Source organism: Scyliorhinus torazame, chromosome 2 (genome assembly GCF_047496885.1).
Source record: "Scyliorhinus torazame isolate Kashiwa2021f chromosome 2, sScyTor2.1, whole genome shotgun sequence".
Taxonomy (NCBI): domain Eukaryota; kingdom Metazoa; phylum Chordata; class Chondrichthyes; order Carcharhiniformes; family Scyliorhinidae; genus Scyliorhinus; species Scyliorhinus torazame.
Genome location: NC_092708.1, coordinates 19,775,015 through 19,793,403, shown reverse-complemented (window position 1 = coordinate 19,793,403; position 18,389 = coordinate 19,775,015). Strand labels below are relative to the sequence as shown.

Genomic DNA, 18,389 nt, shown 5'->3' with positions numbered 1-18,389 from the left:
GATGGAGCGGGGAGCGGAGAGAGTGAATGGAGTGTTCAAGACATTTTATAAAAAATTATATGAAGCTCAATCCCCGGATGGGAGGGAGAGAATGATGGGCTTCTTGGGTCGGCTGGAATTTCCCAAGGTGGAAGAGCAGGAAAGGGTGGGACTGGGAGCACAGATCGAGGTAGAAGAAGTGGTGAAAGGAATTAGGAGCATGCAGGCGGGAAAGGCCCCGGGGCCGGATGGATTCCCAGTCGAATTCTATAGAAAATATGTGGACTTGCTCGCCCCGGTACTGACGAGGACCTTTAATGAGGCAAAGGAAAGGGGACAACTGCCCCCGACTATGTCTGAAGCAACGATATCGCTTATCTCAAAGAAGGAAAAGGACCCGCTACAATGCGGGCCCTATAGACCTATTTCCCTCCTAAATGTAGATGCCAAGGTCCTGGCCAAGGTAATGGCAATGAGAATAGAGGAATGTGTCCCGGGGGTGGTCCACGAGGACCAAACTGGGTTTGTGAAGGGGAGAGAGCTGAACACGAATATACGGAGGTTGTTAGGGGTAATGATGATGGCCCCACCAGAGGGAGAAACGGAGATAGTAGTGGCGATGGATGCCGAGAAAGCATTTGATAGAGTGGAGTGGGATTATTTGTGGGAGGTGTTGAGGAGATTTGGTTTTGGAGAGGGGTATGTTAGATGGGTGCAGCTGTTGTATAGGGCCCCAGTGGCGAGCGTGGTCACGAATGGACGGGGATCTGCATATTTTCGGCTCCATAGAGGGACAAGGCAGGGATGCCCTCTGTCCCCATTATTGTTTGCACTGGCGATTGAGCCCCTGGCAATAGCGTTGAGGGGTTCCAAGAAGTGGAGGGGAGTACTTAGGGGAGGAGAAGAGCACCGGGTATCTTTGTATGCGGACGATTTGCTACTATACGTGGCGGACCCGGCGAAGGGGATGCCAGAAATAATGCGGATACTTGGGGAGTTTGGGGATTTTTCAGGGTATAAATTGAACATGGGGAAAAGTGAGTTGTTTGTGGTGCATCCAGGGGAGCAGAGTAGAGAAATAGAGGACCTACCGTTGAGGAAGGTAACAAGGGACTTTCGTTACCTGGGGATCCAGATAGCTAAGAATTGGGGCACATTGCATAGGTTAAATTTAACGCGGTTGGTGGAACAGATGGAGGAGGATTTCAAGAGATGGGATATGGTATCCCTGTCAATGGCAAGGAGGGTGCAGGCGGTTAAGATGGTGGTCCTCCCGAGATTCCTCTTTGTGTTTCAGTGCCTCCCGGTGATGATCACGAAGGCTTTTTTTAAAAGGATTGAAAAGAGCATCCTGGGTTTTGTGTGGGCCGGGAAGACCCCGAGAGTGAGGAAGGGATTCTTACAGCGTAGCAGGGATAGGGGGGGGCTGGCACTACCGAGCCTAAGTGAGTATTATTGGGCCGCTAATATTTCAATGGTGAGTAAGTGGATGGGAGAGGAGGAGGGAGCGGCGTGGAAGAGATTAGAGAGGGCGTCCTGTAGGGGGACTAGCCTGCAGGCTATGGTGACAGCCCCATTGCCGTTCTCACCGAGGAACTACACCACAAGCCCGGTGGTGGTAGCTACACTGAAGATTTGGGGACAGTGGAGACGGCATAGGGGAAAGACTGGAGCCTTGGGGGGGTCCCCGATAAGAAACAACCATAGGTTTGCCCCGGGGGGAATGGATGGGGGATATGGAATGTGGCAAAGAGCAGGAATAACGCAACTGAAAGATCTGTTTGTGGATGGGAAGTTCGCGAGTCTGGGAGCGCTGACCGAGAAATATGGGTTGCCCCAAGGGAATGCATTCAGGTATATGCAACTGAGGGCTTTTGCGAGGCAACAGGTGAGGGAATTCCCGCAGCTCCCGATACAAGAGGTGCAGGACAGAGTGATCTCAAAGACATGGGTGGGGGATGGTAAGGTGTCAGATATATATAGGGAAATGAGGGACGAAGGGGAGACTATGGTAGATGACTAAAAGGGAAATGGGAAGAAGAGCTGGGGGAGGAGATCGAGGAGGGGCTGTGGGCAGATGCCCTAAGCAGGGTAAACTCGTTGTCCTCGTGTGCCAGGCTAAGCCTGATTCAGTTTAAGGTATTACACAGGGCACATATGACTGGAGCACGGCTCAGTAAATTTTTTGGGGTGGAGGATAGGTGTGCGAGGTGCTCGAGAAGCCCAGCGAATCATACCCATATGTTTTGGTCATGCCCGGCACTACAGGGGTTTTGGATGGGGGTGACAAAGGTGCTTTCAAAAGTAGTAGGAGTCCGGGTCGAACCAAGCTGGGGGTTGGCTATATTTGGGGTTGCACAAGAGCCGGGAGTGCAGGAGGCGAGAGAGGCCGATGTTTTGGCCTTTGCGTCCCTAGTAGCCCGGCGCAGGATATTGCTAATGTGGAAAGAAGCCAAGCCCCCGGGGGTGGAGACCTGGATAAATGACATGGCGGGGTTTATAAAGCTAGAGCGGATTAAGTTCGTCCTAAGGGGGTCGGCTCAAGGGTTCACCAGGCGGTGGCAACCGTTCGTCGAATACCTCGCAGAAAGATAGACGGAATGGGAAAAAGAAGGCAGCAGCAGCAGCCCAGGATCGGGGGGGGGGGGGAGGGGTGGGGCGGGGGGGGGGGGGGGGGGGAGGAGGAACCAGAAGGACTCTCAGGGTTGTTAATATATACTGTATAGTATGTATAGGTCGTTGCTACAGATAATTATATATTGGACTGTTAAATTATATTTTTGGAGAGTGTTACTTGTGACAAGGCAGTTGCCAATTAGGGCTAGTTTTCATTTTTGTTATTTATTATTTATTCATTTTTTGTTTATAAAATAGGTCATTGTTATTTGTGTTGTTATAATATTGTGTAAAGGATGCACATTGTACTGTGTTGGTTGACCAAAAATTTTCAATAAAATATTTAATTAAAAAAAAAAAATAATAATAATCACTTATTGTCACAAGTAGGCTTCAATGAAGTTACTGTGAAAAGCCCCTAGTTGCCACATTCCGGCGCCTGTTCGGGGAGGCTGGTACGGGAATTGAACCCGCACTTCTGGCATTGTCTGCATTACAAGCCAACTGTTTAGCCCACTGTGCGAAACCAGCCCCATTACCCCCCAATACCACGAGCTTTAATTTTGCTCACTAATCTCTTGCGTGGGATCTTGTCAAAAGCCTTTTGAAGGTCCAGATACACAGCAAGCACTGGTTCACCCTTGTCCACTCTACTGGTCATATCCTCAAAAAACTCCAGAAGATTTCCATCCACTATTTCTAGGGGCTTTTCACAGTAACTTCATTTGAAGCCTACTTGTGACAATAAGCGATTTTCATTTCATTTCATTCAAGATTTATCAAGCATGAATTCCCATGTGAATCCATGCTGACTTTCATAGAATTTACAGTGCAGAAGGAGGCTATTCGGCCCATCGAGTCTGCACCGGCTCTTTTTGAAAGAGCACCCGACCCAAGCCCACACCTCCACCCTATCCCCATAACCCAGTGACCCCATCCAACACTAAGGGCAATTTTGGACACTAAGGACAATTTAGCATGGCCAATCCACCTAATCTGCACATCTTTGGACTGTGGGAGGAAACCGGAGCACCCAGAGGAAACCCACGCACATACGGGGAGAACGTGACCCAAGCCGGGAATTGAACCTGGGACTCTGGAGCTGTGAAGCAATTGTGCTAACCGCTATGCTACCGTGCTGCCCGACTTGAACCGAACCTGTCCCCACTTTCCAAATGCTCAGTTATTTCATCCTTAATAATTGGCTACAGCAGTTTCCCCACTGGTGTTAGGCTAACCGGTCTATAATTCCCCACTTTCTCTCTCCTTTTTAAAAAAGTGGGGTTCCATTAGCTACCATCCAATCCATTGGAATTCTTCCAGAGTCCATAGAATGCTGGAAAATGATCGCCAATTCATCTACTATTTCTAGGACCACTTCCTTAAGAATTGAGCCTCACGTCTGTTGTGGGCAACGTCTTGGAGGGGATTATAAGAGACAAGATTTATAATCATCTCGATAGGAATAATATGATCAGGGATAGTCAGCATGGCTTTGTGAAGGGTAGGTCATGCCTCACAAACCTTATCGAGTTCTTTGAGAAGGTGACTGAACAGGTAGACGAGGGTAGAGCAGTTGATGTGGTGTATATGGATTTCAGCAAAGCGTTTGATAAGGTTCGCCACGGTAGGCTATTGCAGAAAATACGGAGGCTGGGGATTGAGGGTGATTTAGAGATGTGGATCAGAAATTGGCTAGCTGAAAGAAGATAGAGGGTGGTGGTTGATGGGAAATGTTCAGAATGGAGTTCAGTTACAAGTGGCGTACCACAAGGATCTGTTCTGGGGCCGTTGCTGTTTGTCATTTTTATAAATGACCTAGAGGAGGGCGCAGAAGGGTGGGTGAGTAAATTTGCAGACGACACTAAAGTCGGTGGTGTTGTCGACAGTGCGGAAGGATGTAGCAGGTTACAGAGGGACATAGATAAGCTGCAGAGCTGGGCTGAGAGGTGGCAAATGGAGTTTAATGTAGAGAAGTGTGAGGTGATTCACTTTGGAAGGAATAACAGGAATGCGGAATATTTGGCTAATGGTAAAGTTCTTGGAAGTGTGGATGAGCAGAGGGATCTAGGGGTCCATGTACATAGATCCCTGAAAGTTGCCACCCAGGTTGATAGGGTTGTGAAGAAGGCCTACGGAGTGTTGGCCTTTATTGGTAGAGGGATTGAGTTCCGGAATCATGAGGTCATGTTGCAGCTGTACAAAACTCTGGTACGGCCGCATTTGGAGTATTGCGTACAGTTCTGGTCACCGCATTATAGGAAGGACGTGGAAGCTTTGGAGCGGGTGCAGAGGAGATTTACCAGGATGTTGCCGGGTATGGAGGGAAAATCTTATGAGGAAAGGCTGATGGACTTGAGGTTGTTTTCGTTAGAGAGAAGAAGGTTAAGAGGAGACTTAATAGAGGCATACAAAATAGATAGGGTGGACAATGAGAGCCTTCTCCCGCGGATGGAAATGGCTAGCACGAGGGGACATAGCTTCAAACTGAGGGGTAATAGATATAGGACAGAGGTCAGAGGTAGGTTCTTCACGCAAAGAGTGGTGAGGCCGTGGAATGCCGTACCTGCAACAGTAGTGAACTCGCCAACATTGAGGGCATTTAAAAGTTTATTGGATAAGCATATGGATGATAATGGCATAGTGTAGGTTAGATGGCTTTTGTTTCGGTGCAACATCGTGGGCCGAAGGGCCTGTACTGCGCTGTATCGTTCTATGTTCTATGTTCTAACTCTGGGATGCAGAGCATCAGGTCCTGGGGAATTATCGGGTTTTAATCCCATCAATTTCCCCAATACAATTTCCTGACTAATAAGGATTTCCTTTCGTTCTTCCTTCATGCTAGACCCTCTGTCCCCTGGTATTTCCGAAAGGTTATTTCTGTCCTCCTTAGTGAAGACAGATCCAAAGTAATTATTCAACTGGTCTGCCGTCTCTTTGTTGCCCATTATGAATTCACCTGATTTTAACTGTAAGGGACCTACATTTGTCTTCACCAGTCTTTTCCTCTTTACATATCTATAGAAGCTTTTGCCGTCAGTTTTTATGTTTTCTGCAAGCTTACTCTCGTATTCTATTTTCCCCTTCAGAATTAAACCTTGTCCTCCTCTACTGAATTTTAAATTTCTCCCTGTCCTCAGGCTTGCTTCTGGCCAATTTATATGCCTCCTCTTTGGCTTTAACACTATCCCTGATTTCCCTTGTTAGTCATGGTTGAGCCACCTTCCCCGTCTTACTTTTGTGCCAGACTGGGATGTACAATTGTTGAAGTTCATCCATGTGTTCTTTAAATGTCTGCCATTGCTTATCTACCCTTAAGTATTCTTTGCCAGCTTATCCTAGCCAATGCACGTGGATTGGCCACGCTAAATTGTCCCTTAATTGGAAAAAAATAATTAGGTACTCTAAATTTATATTTAAAAATAATATTTGAACTCATCCTCACTGATTGCATTCAGCTTGGCTGATTCCTGATTGACATCCAGGTCAGATAAGGCTACCAGTCTATGAGATTCATGGTCATGTAGTTGAGGTCAGCTGAGCACAAAGTCCAAGTACTTAAAACAGTTGGTCTCCGTTGGGAATCGAAGAACTACCTCAATCACAAATATTTTCAGAGATGGCAGTGTAAGCTCTCAGTCTTGGCTTGTGACAGTGCTCTCACCACTGGGTTAGCAGGTCATGGATTCAAGTCCCACTCCAAAAACATGAGCACTGACACTTCGGCACAGTATTGATGGAAATGAAAATGGCTTATTGTCACGAGTAGGCTTCAAATGAAGTTACTGTGAAAAGCGCCTAGTCGCCACATTCCAGCGCCTGTTCGGGGAGGCTGTTACGGGAATTGAACCATGCTGCTGGCCTGCCTTGGTCTGCTTTCAAAGCCAGCGATTTAGCCCTGTGCTAAACAGCCCCATAAGCAGTGGGACTGCTGCGTTGTCAGAGGTGTTGTCTTTCAGATGATACGTTAAACTGAGGACATGATGTTCCTCTGAATATTCCACAGTCACTCTTTTTAAGAAGTGAACAATATTTATCCATTAGCTAATATTGTAAATTGTGTATTAATTAAGTGTTTAATTGTAGTCAGGTGATAAGCATTAGCTGGGGATTCACTTTTATAGGAGCAGATTGAAAATGTGGTTGTTTTTGGAGGTGCATGTTTGTAATGTGTCTTTCTGCAAGTAAAAACCTATAAGTAAAAGTGTGTAAAGATTCGGCTCCAGTTCTACCTTCACTACCTGACTATCTAGAATAGAACAAACATATCTTCAAAAAAAACCAATGGTCTGGTCATTGTGTCATTGTCAGTTCTGGGAGCTTTAAAAAAAATTAATTTCCGGGATGTGGGCGTCGCTGGTTAGGCCAGTATTTATTGCCCATCCCGAGTTGCCCTTCAGATAGATGGTGGTGATGAATTGCCTTCTTGAACCACTGCAGTCCTTGAGGTATAGGTACACACACTGCTATTAGGAAGGGAGTTCCAGGATGTTGCCCCAGCGACAGTGAAGGAACGGCGATATATTTCCAAGTCAGGGTGGTGAGTGATTTGGAGGGGAACCTCCAGGTGGTGGGGTTGGCAGGTTTCTGTTGCTCTTGTCCTTCTAGATGGTAGAGGTCATGGGTTTGGAAGGTGGTGTCTGAGGAAACATGGTGAGTTACTGCAGTACATCTTGTAGATGGTACACATGGTTGCCACTGTTTGTCGGTGATAGATGGTTTGAATGTTTGTGGAAGGGGGAGCAATAAAGCGGGCTGCGGGGAAAATTTGCATCAATGCATTGCGGTCACTGTATCCAAAATGTGGGGAGTAAATTTTTTTTTAAACTTACTGTTGGGAGCTTCCAGCTGAATCCGGTCCGGGTGAGGACAGAGTGACTGCTGGGTAAGTAGTAAAGATTTAAATTGTTTGCGCGGGCCCATAACAGCTGATTGCTGTTCTCATGCAGGGCGCAGTGGTTGCTGAGTGAGTGCTTGCTGAGAAGGGGAGTAAATTTTTTAAAAACTTACTGTTGGGAGTTTCCAGCTGAATCTGGCCGGAGTGAGGACAGAGTGACTGCTGGGTAAGTAGTAAAGATTTAAATTGTTTGCGTGGGCCCATAACAGCTGATTGCTGTTCTCATGCGGGGCGCAGTGGTTGCTGGTTAAGTTTTATTTTTACCTGTATTTAAGTTTGCGGTTCCTAAACCCTAGAAAGTACACTTTAGTGTCCCCCACCCTTCCACCTCCTCTAACCTAAGGGGTAGAGTGAATAACAGGTAAGCTCTTTCTTTCTTTTTCTTGTTTTATCTAGAGGGGATGACAGGGAAGGCAGTGCAATGTTCCTCCTGCAGAATGTTTGAGGTGAGGGACGCCGTCAGTGTCCCTGCTGATTTCACCTGTGGGAAGTGCACCCATCTCCAGCTCCTCAGAAACTGTATTATGGAACTGGAACTGGAGCTGGATGAACTTCCGATCATTCGGGAGGAAGAGGTGGTCATAGATAGTAGCTTCAGGGATGTGGTTACATAGAACATAGAACATAGAACAATACAGCGCAGTACAGGCCCTTCGGCCCACGATGTTGCACCGAAACAAAAGCCATCTAACCTACACTATGCCATTATCATCCATATGTTTATCCAATAAACTTTTAAAAGCCCTCAATGTTGGCGAGTTCACTACTGTTGCAGGTAGGGCATTCCACGGCCTCACTACTCTTTGCGTAAAGAACCTACCTCTGACCTCTGTCCTATATCTATTACCCCTCAGTTTAAAGTTATGTCCCCTCGTGCCAGCCATATCCATCCGCGGGAGAAGGCTCTCACTGTCCACCCTATCCAACCCCCTGATCATTTTGTATGCCTCTATTAAGTCTCCTCTTAACCTTCTTCTCTCCAACGAAAACAACCTCAAGTCCGTCAGCCTTTCCTCATAAGATTTTCCCTCCATACCAGGCAACATCCTGGTAAATCTCCTCTGCACCCGCTCCAAAGCCTCCACGTCCTTCCTATAATGCGGTGACCAGAACTGTACGCAATACTCCAAATGCGGCCGTACCAGAGTTCTGTACAGCTGCAACATGACCTCCCGACTCCGGAACTCAATCCCTCTACCAATAAAGGCCAACACTCCATAGGCCTTCTTCACAACCCTATCAACCTGGGTGGCAACTTTCAGGGATCTATGTACATGGACACCTAGATCCCTCTGCTCATCCACACTTTCAAGAACTTTACCATTAGCCAAATATTCCGCATTCCTGTTATTCCTTCCAAAGTGAATCACCTCACACTTCTCTACATTAAACTCCATTTGCCACCTCTCAGCCCAGCTCTGCAGCTTATCTATATCCCTCTGTAACCTGCTACATCCTTCCACACTATCGACAACACCACCGACTTTAGTATCGTCTGCAAATTTACTCACCCACCCTTCTGCGCCTTCCTCTAGGTCATTGATAAAAATGACAAACAGCAACGGCCCCAGAACAGATCCTTGTGGTACTCCACTTGTGACTGTACTCCATTCTGAACATTTCCCATCAACCACCACCCTCTGTCTTCTTTCAGCTAGCCAATTTCTGATCCACATCTCTAAAACACCCTCAATCCCCAGCCTCCGTATTTTTTGCAATAGCCTACCGTGGGGAACCTTATCAAACGCTTTGCTGAAATCCATATACACCACATCAACTGCTCTACCCTCGTCTACCTGTTCAGTCACCTTCTCAAAGAACTCAATAAGGTTTGTGAGGCATGACCTACCCTTCACAAAGCCATGCTGACTATCCCTGATCATATTATTCCTATCTAGATGATTATAAATCTTGTCCCTTATAATCCCCTCCAAGACTTTACCCACTACAGACGTGAGGCTCACCGGTCTATAGTTGCCGGGGTTGTCTCTGCTCCCCTTTTTGAACAAAGGGACCACATTTGCTGTCCTCCAGTCCTCTGGCACTATTCCTGTAGCCAATGATGACATAAAAATCAAAGCCCCCATCTAGCATCCTCTCCGCCACCGTAATACTGCTCTTGACTAGCAGCGCCACACCTCCCCCTCTTTTGCCTCCTTCTCTGAGCTTACTAAAACACCTAAACCCCGGAACCTGCAACATCCATTCCTGTCCCTGCTCTATCCATGTCTCCGAAATGGCCACAACATCGAAGTCCCAGGTACCAACCCACGCTGCCAGTTCCCCTACCTTGTTTCGTATACTCCTGGCATTGAAGTAGACACACTTCAAACCACCTACCTGAACGCTGGCCCCCTCCTGCGACGTCAAATCTGTGCTCCTGACCTCTATACTCTCATTCTCCCTTACCCTAAAACTACAATCCAGGTTCCCATGCCCCTGCTGCATTAGTTTAAACCCCCCCAAAGAGCACTAACAAATCTCCCCCCCAGGATATTTGTGCCCCTCAGGTTCAGATGTAGACCATCCTGTCTGTAGAGGTCCCACCTTCCCCAGAAAGAGCCCCAGTTATCCAAAAATCTGAAACCCTCCCGCCTGCACCATCCCTGTAGCCACGTGTTTAAATGCTCTCTCTCCCTATTCCTCATCTCACTATCACGTGGCACGGGCAACAACCCAGAGATAACAACTCTGTTTGTTCTAGTTCTGAGCTTCCATCCTAGCTCCCTGAAAGCCTGCCTGACATCCTTGTCCCCTTTCCTACCTATGTCGTTGGTGCCAATGTGGACCACGACTTGGGGCTGCTCCCCCTCCCCCTAAGGACCCGGAAAACACGATCCGAGACATCACGTACCCTTGCACCTGGGAGGCAACATACCAAACGTGAGTCTCTCACGCTCCCACAAAATCTCCTATCTGTGCCCCTGACTATAGAGTCCCCAATTACTAATGCTCTGCTCCTCTCCCCCCTTCCCTTCTGAGCAACAGGGACAGACTCCGTGCCAGAGGCCCGTACCCCATGGCTTACCCCTGGTAAGTCGTCCCCCCCACAAGTATCCAAAGCGGTATACTTGTTTCTCAGGGGAACGACCGCAGGGGATCCCTGCACTGACTGTTTTTTCCCAGTCCCTCTTACAGTTACCCACCTATCTCCAATCTTTGGTGTAACTAATTCCCTGAAGCTGCTATCTATGACCCCTTCTGCCTCCCGAATGATCCGAAGTTCTTCCAACTCCAGCTCCAGTTCCCTAACTCGGTCTTGGAGGAGCTGGAGATGGCAGCACTTCCTGCAGGTAAAATCAGCAGGGACACTAACTGCATCCCTCACCTCAAACATCCTGCAGGAGGAACATTGCACTCCCTTCCCTGCCATTCCTCTAACTTTCTACCAAGGTCTGGCTAACAACTAAATTAAATTTTTATAAAAAATAATAATAATATAATAAAAATATGGTACTTACCTCAGACCAATGGGTTTTATTATTAGGTTAGAGGAGGAGGGCAGGTGGGAGACACTACACGTGTAGTGTCTCGGGTTTCCTCTCCACCAGAATTTATTGGTGAGGGTCTTCCCAGACGTCCGCGGGTCGACTTCCTGTTCCCGCCTAAAAAACTAATTTAAAAAAAAAAAGAAAAATTCTCAGCTCCTGCTGAAACTGACTAACCAGCTGCTCTCACGCCACCGAAATCGACTGGCCTGCCCCTGCAAAGAGAAGTGCTTTTAAAGGTTGACTTACCTCCCAGCAACCTCCTTCCGCAATGCTCCCGCTGAAACTGACTAACCAGCTGCTCTCACGCCACCGAAATCGACTGGCCTGCCCCTGCAAAGAGAAGTGCTTTTAAAGGTTGACTTACCTCCTAGCAACCTCCTTCCGCAATGCTCCCGCTGAAACTGACTAACCAGCTGCTCTCACGCCGCCGAAATTGACTGGCCTGCCCCTGCAAAGAGAAGTGCTTTTAAAGGTTGACTTACCTCCCAGCAACCTCCTTCCGCAATGCTCCCGCTGAAACTGACTAACCAGCTGCTCTCACGCCACCGAAATCGACTGGCCTGCCCCTGCAAAGAGAAGTGCTTTTAAAGGTTGACTTACCTCCCAGCAACCTCCTTCCGCAATGCTCCCGCTGAAACTGACTAACCAGCTGCTCTCACGCCACCGAAATCGACTGGCCTGCCCCTGCAAAGAGAAGTGCTTTTAAAGGTTGACTTACCTCCCAGCAACCTCCTTCCGCAATGCTCCCGCTGAAACTGACTAACCAGCTGCTCTCACGCCGCCGAAATCGACTGGCCTGCCCCTGCAAAGAGAAGTGCTTTTAAAGGTTGACTTACCTCCCAGCAACCTCCTTCCGCATTGCTCCCGCTGAAACTGACTAACCAGCTGCTCTCACGCCGCCGAAATCGACTGGCCTGCCCCTGCAAAGAGAAGTGCTTTTAAAGGTTGACTTACCTCCCAGCAACCTCCTTCCGCAATGCTCCCGCTGAAACTGACTAACCAGCTGCTCTCACGCCACCGAAATCGACTGGCCTGCCCCTGCAAAGAGAAGTGCTTTTAAAGGTTGACTTACCTCCCAGCAACCTCCTTCCGCAATGCTCCCGCTGAAACTGACTAACCAGCTGCTCTCACGCCGCCGAAATCGACGGTTACTCCGAAGAATCAAGATAGATGGGTGAAGGTGAGAGGGGCTGGGAGGAAGCAGTCAGTGCAGGGATCCTCTGGGTTCGTTCCCCTCAGTAACAAGTATACCGCTTTGGATACTGTTGAGGGGGACGACCTACCAGGGGTAAGCCATGGTGAACGGATCTCCAGCACTGAGTCCGTCCCTGTGGCTCAGAAGGGAAGGAGGGAGAGCTTAAGAGCAATCGTTATTGGGGACTCGATAGTCAGAGGGTCAGATAGACCGTTCTGTGGCAACGAAAGAGACACTCGGATGGTATGTTGCCTCCCGGGTGCCAGTGTCCGTGACGTCTCGGACCGTGTTTTCAGAATCCTTAAGAGGGAGGGGGAACAGTCACAAGTCATGGTACACATCGGTACCAACGACATAGGTAAGAGAAGGGAACAGGGATTTAAAACAGGAATTTAAGGAGCTAGGGTGGAAGCTGAGAGCCAGGACAAACCATGTTGTCATCTCTGGTTTGTTGCCGGTGCCACGTGCTAGCGAGGTAAGGAACAGGGAGAGAGTGTGGATTAACACGTGGCTGCAGAGATGGTGTAAGAGGGAGGGTTTCAGTTACGTGGATAATTGGAGCACATTCTGGGGAAGGTGGGACCTGTACAGACAGGAAGGTTTGCACCTGAACCAGAGGGGCACCAATATCCTGGGAGGGAAATTTGCTACGGCTCTTCGGGGGAGGGGGTTTAAACTAATTTGTCAGGGGGATGGGAAAACGAGCTGTAGTCTAGAAGCCAGCGTTGAGAGTAGTGAGGTACTGAGGAGGGTATCAAGTCGCAGGAGTGTACCGGCAGACAGAAAGATGGGTTGAAGTGTGTCTACTTCAATGCAAGGAGCATCCGGAATAAGGTGGATGAACTTGGAGCGTGAATTGGTACCTGGGACTACGGTGTTGTGGCCATTACGGAGACATGGTTAGAACAGGGACAGGAATGGTTGTTGGAAGTTCCGGGGTATAGATGTTTCAGTAAGAGCAGGGAAGATGGTAAAAGAGGTGGAGGAGTAGCATTGTTAATCAAGGATAGTTTAATGGCTGCAGAAAGGCAGCTCGAAGGGGATCTGCCTACTGAGGTAATAGGGGCCGAAGTTAGAAATAGGAAAGGTGCGGTCACGTTGTTAGGAGTTTTCTATAGGCCCCCAAATAGTAATAGAGATGTGGAGGAAGAAATTGCAAAACAGATTATGGATTGGTGTGGAGGTCTCAGGGTAGTTGTCATGGGTGACTTTAACTTTCCAAATATTGATTGGAACCTCTACAGGTCGAACAGTTTGGATGGGGCAGTTTTTGTACAGTGTGTGCAGGAGGGTTTCCTGACACAATATGTGGATAGGCCGATAAGAGTGGGGGCCACATTGGATTTGGTACTGGGTAATGAACCGGGCCAAGTGTTAGATTTGTTTGTGGGAGAGCACTTTGGAGATAGTGACCACAATTCGGTGTCTTTCACTATTACAATGGAGAGTGATAGGTCCATACGGCAGGGCAAGGTTTATAATTGGGGGAGGGGTAATTATGATGCGATTAGGCAAGAATTAGGGAGCATAAGATGGGAACAGAAACTATCAGGGAAAGGCACAAATGAAAAGTGGAGCTTGTTCAAGGAACAAATACTGCATGTCCTTGATAGGTATGTCCCTGTCAGGCAGGGAGGAAATGGCCGTGTGAGGGAACCATGGTTCACAAAAGAGGTTGAATGTCTTGTCAAGAGGAAAAAGGAAGCGTATGTAAGGATGAGAAAACAAGGTTCAGTTAGGTCGCTTGAGGGTTACAAGGTAGCAAGGAATGAGCTAAAAAAAAGGGCTTAGGAGAGCTAGGAGGGGGCATGAGAAGTCCTTGGCGGGTCGGATCAAGGAAAACTCCAAGGCTTTTTACTCTTATGTGAGAAATAAAAGAATGACCAGGGTGAGGTTAGGGCCGGTCAAGGACAGTAGTGGGAACTTGTGCATGGAGTCAGAAGAAATAAGAGAGGCATTGAATGAATACTTTTCTTCAGTGTTCTCCAAGGTGAGGAGCCATGTTTTTGAGGATGAGAGTGTGATACAGGCGGGTAGGCTGGAGGAGGTAGATGTTCTGAGGAAGGATGTATTAGCAATTTTGAAAAACCTTAGGGTCGACAAGTCCCCTGGGCCAGATGGGATATATCCAAGGATTCTTTGGGAGGCAAGGGATGAGATTGCAGAGCCTTTGGCTTTGATCTTTGGGTCCTCACTGTCCACGGGGATAGGAATGACCCTGGTAATTATAGGCCGGTTAGTCTTACTTCGGTGGTCGGTAAGTTAATGGAAAAGGTCCTGAAGGATAGGATTTATGACCATTTGGAAAGATGCAGCTTAATCCGGGATAGTCAACATGGATTTGTGAAGGGTAAGTCTTGCCTGACAAATTTGATTGAATTCTTTGAGGAGGTAACTAAGTGTGTAGATGAAGGTAGAGCAGTTGATGTCGTATACATGGATTTTAGTAAGGCGTTTGATAAGATTTTCCATGGTCGGCTTATGAAGAAAGTAAGGAGGTGTGGGATAGAGAGAAATTTGGCCAATTGGATAAGTAACTGGCTATCACATAGAAGACAGAGGGTGGTGGTGGATGGAACATTTTCAGACTGGAGACCAGTTACCAGCGGTGTACCACAGGGATCAGTGCTGGGTCCTCCGCTATTTGTGATTTTTATCAATGACTTGGAGGAGGGGGCTGAAGGGTGGGTCAGTAAATTTACTGATGACACCAAGATTGGTGGAGTAGTGGATGAGGTGGAGGGCTGTTGTAGGCTGCAAAGAGACATTGATAGGATGCAGAGCTGGGCCGAAAAATGGCAGATGGAGTTTAACCCTGATAAGTGCGAGGCAATTCATTTTGGTAGAAAAAATTTGAATGCGGATTACAAGGTCAACGGCAGGGTTCTGAGGAATGTGGAGGAACAGAGAGATCTTGGGGTTCATGTCCACAAATCTCTGAAGGTTGCCACTCAAGTGGATAGAGCCGTGAAGAAGGCCTATGGTGTGTTAGCGTTTATTAACAGGGGGCTTGAGTTTAAGAGCCGCGGGGTTATGCTGCAACTGTACAGGACCCTGGTGAGACCACATTTGGAGTATTGTGTGCAGTTCTGGTCACCTCACTATAGGAAGGATGTGGAAGCATTGGAAAGGGTGCAAAGGAGATTTACCATGATTCTGCCTGGTTTGCAGGATAGCTCTTATGAGGAAAGGTTGAGGGAGCTAGGGCTTTTCTCTATGGAGCAGAGGAGGTTGAGAGGCGACTTAATAGAGGTTTATAAGATGATGAGGGGGATAGATAGAGTGGACGATCAGAGACTATTTCCTCGGGTGGATGTAGCTGTTACAAGGGGGCATAACTATAAGATTCAGGGTGGGAGATATAGGAGGGATGTCCGAGGTAGGTTCTTTACTCAGAGAGTGGTTAGGGTGTGGAATGGACTGCCTGCTGTGATAGTGGAGTCGAACACTTTAGGAACTTTCAAGCGGTTATTGGATAGGCACATGGAGCACACCAGAATGACAGGGAGTGGGATAGCTTGATCTTGGTTTCAGACAATGCTCGGCACAACATCGAGGGCCGAAGGGCCTGTTCTATGCTGTACTGTTCTATGTTCTATGTCCTGGATAGTGTCAAGCTTCTTGAGTGCTGTTGGAGCTGCACTCATCCAGGCAAGTGGAGAATATTCCATCACACTCCTGACTTGTGGCCTTGTAGTTGGTGGACAAGCTTTGAGGGTTCCGGAGGTGAGTTTCTCACCGTAGGATTCCTACCCTTGCAGTGCACAAATTGGCTGCTGTGTTCCCCACATCACAACGGTAACTAAACGTCAAAGAACACTTAATTAACTAAAAACCTGAGATATTCTGAGGTGGAGAACGATACTGTAGAAAGGCAAGGACATTCTTCCTTTCAAAATTGAGGGTAAATATTGTCAATGGACCTCTCCCCCTGACATTTACTGCCTTCTTTAAGAACATTATCTAATAGAAGAAATTAAGCAAGATGCTTATCTTTACACTTAAAATTGTTTAAAATTTTGATCCTGAACATAAAAGTACGGTTAGCTAATCTGGCAAATATTCTATTTTCACAGGTTGATGATTGTACAGGACTCCAGGGTTTCCTCATATTCCACAGCTTTGGTGGAGGCACCGGTTCTGGTTTTACTTCCCTTTTGATGCAGTGTCTCACTGTTGACTACGGCAAGAAAACCAAGTTTGAATTTACCATCTATCCAGCTCCTCAAATCTCAACAGCTGTGGTCGAACCCTATAATGCCATCCTTACTACCCACACCACCCTTGAGCATTCTGACTGCTGCTTCATAGCAGACAATGAAGCCCTTTATGATATCTGCCGCAGAAACTTGGACGTTGAGCGTCCAACCTACACCAACCTGAACCGGCTTCTCGCCCAGGTTGTGTCCTGCATTACATGCTCCCTTCGATTTGAAGGTGCTTTGAATGTTGATCTGATAGAATTCCAGACCAATTTGGTTCCATATCCACGCATCCACTTTCCCTTGATTGCCTATGCACCAATTATCTCAGCTGAGAAGGCTTATCATGAGCAGCTCTCAGTGGCTCAGCTCACCAGTGCCTGCTTTGAGCCAGCCAACCAAATGGTCAAATGTGACCCTCGCAACGGCAAGTACATGGCTGTAAGTATGCTTTATCGTGGTGATGTGGTGCCAAAAGATGTAAATTCCTCTATCGCCAGCATTAAGACCAAACGCACCATTAGATTTGTTGACTGGTGTCCAACCGGTTTCAAAGTTGGCATCAACTACCAGCCTCCCACTGTGGTGCCTGGTGGGGACTTGGCCAAGGTGCTACGTGCTGTGTGTATGCTGAGCAACAGCACGGCCATCGCTCAAGCCTGGGCTCGTCTCAATCACAAGTTTGATCTGATGTATGCCAAGCGTGCCTTTGTACATTGGTATGTCGGTGAGGGGATGGAGGAAGGGGAGTTCTCAGAGGCCCGTGATGATTTGGCAGCCTTGGAGAAAGATTATGAAGAGGTTGGCATTGACAGCGCCGAACTTGACCGTGAGGAATATTAGAATACCTGCAACCTTGTTCCAAAGATTAAATTAGCAGGGGTTAATAAACTGATTAGTTTCCCTTGTCTTTATGGTTTTCCACACTAGCATTTTTCTTGTACTATTTACTTAAAAATAGAGGTAATACTGACACTGTACTTGTTAAAATGGTGCTGTCTAGGACTATATTCATGGCCCTACTGGTTAAAACCATGAGTATAGCTGGGCGAGAAAAAGACCAGGAAGTCACCTGGTTCACTTTGTGCTGCATCAGTAGGTGTTCTGCAACTAACCTCAGTGACACCAGATTGGCCAAATTGATCAAGGTATCAATGTTGTCTCTAAGCTGGACAATCACGTGGCAATCCGACAGTCCTCATGCAGGCTACACATGGGTCAGCCCCTTGAAAGCACCAGGCACGAACCATCGTGCACAAAACAAATTAAAAAGTAGTCCTACTCGTTTAAACAAATCACTCCACAAAGAATTGGAGTGGAATGATAAAGGGTGTCCTTTTCTGATTCTCCATCAGAAATGTGCCCATCGGGTCGGGGCAGGGTAAAGCTCAGCTCTGAAGAATCTTGCGATTGACTTGCCAGTTGACAATCACTGCAAAAGCTTCCATGTGAGTAAAACATTTGGGGCCTCTGGAATTACAGCCCAGTCAGCAGGCAGTGCCTTTGGGAGGAGAAATGAAAGTTTATAGGAGAAAAGAAAAACCATGATTCATGCGCTTGTAATGTTTTTATTTCAGTAATAGCACTGGGAAATAAATCAACTTCCACGAGATTGACTATAAAGTTTTCTATGAAGCAAAAAGTACCTCTGTACCATTCAGCTTAAAATCAAGCCAGAGCAATAATTATTTCCTGATCCCTTGGGGACAAGAGTCTTCTATTATGCATTGTTTTTAATCATGTATGTCTTTTTATCATTGTAATAAAATAATTTTTACATAAAGTAATTGATTTTATTTGTAATATGTCAGTCATTCGTGGAAAAGTACGCATGCATCCATTCATTAAAGCAACACATCAAAAAATGTTTTCACTCTTTTTAACAAGAGGCTTTGGACAAAAGGTTATTCCTGAAACATTAACCCTGTTTCCCCATCTCCACAGTTGCTACCTGATTCGCTGTATGCTTCTAGCATTGTCTGTTCTTATTTTCAACAGTATCAGATGGC

General features: G+C 47.2%; 1 protein-coding gene across 1 annotated transcript in view; it reads left to right on the top strand.

The window, feature by feature from the left end:
- Window positions 1-17,288, top strand: part of LOC140386686 (tubulin alpha-3 chain-like) — an 89,610-nt gene extending 72,322 nt beyond the window's left edge. Inside the window, exon 4 of the mRNA XM_072469248.1 lies at window positions 16,255-17,288. Within this exon, the coding sequence (XP_072325349.1) occupies window positions 16,255-17,223 (969 nt within the window). The 3' untranslated portion in view covers window positions 17,224-17,288. The remainder of the gene's footprint in view (window positions 1-16,254) is intronic.
- The last annotated feature ends 1,101 nt before the right edge of the window (window positions 17,289-18,389 follow it).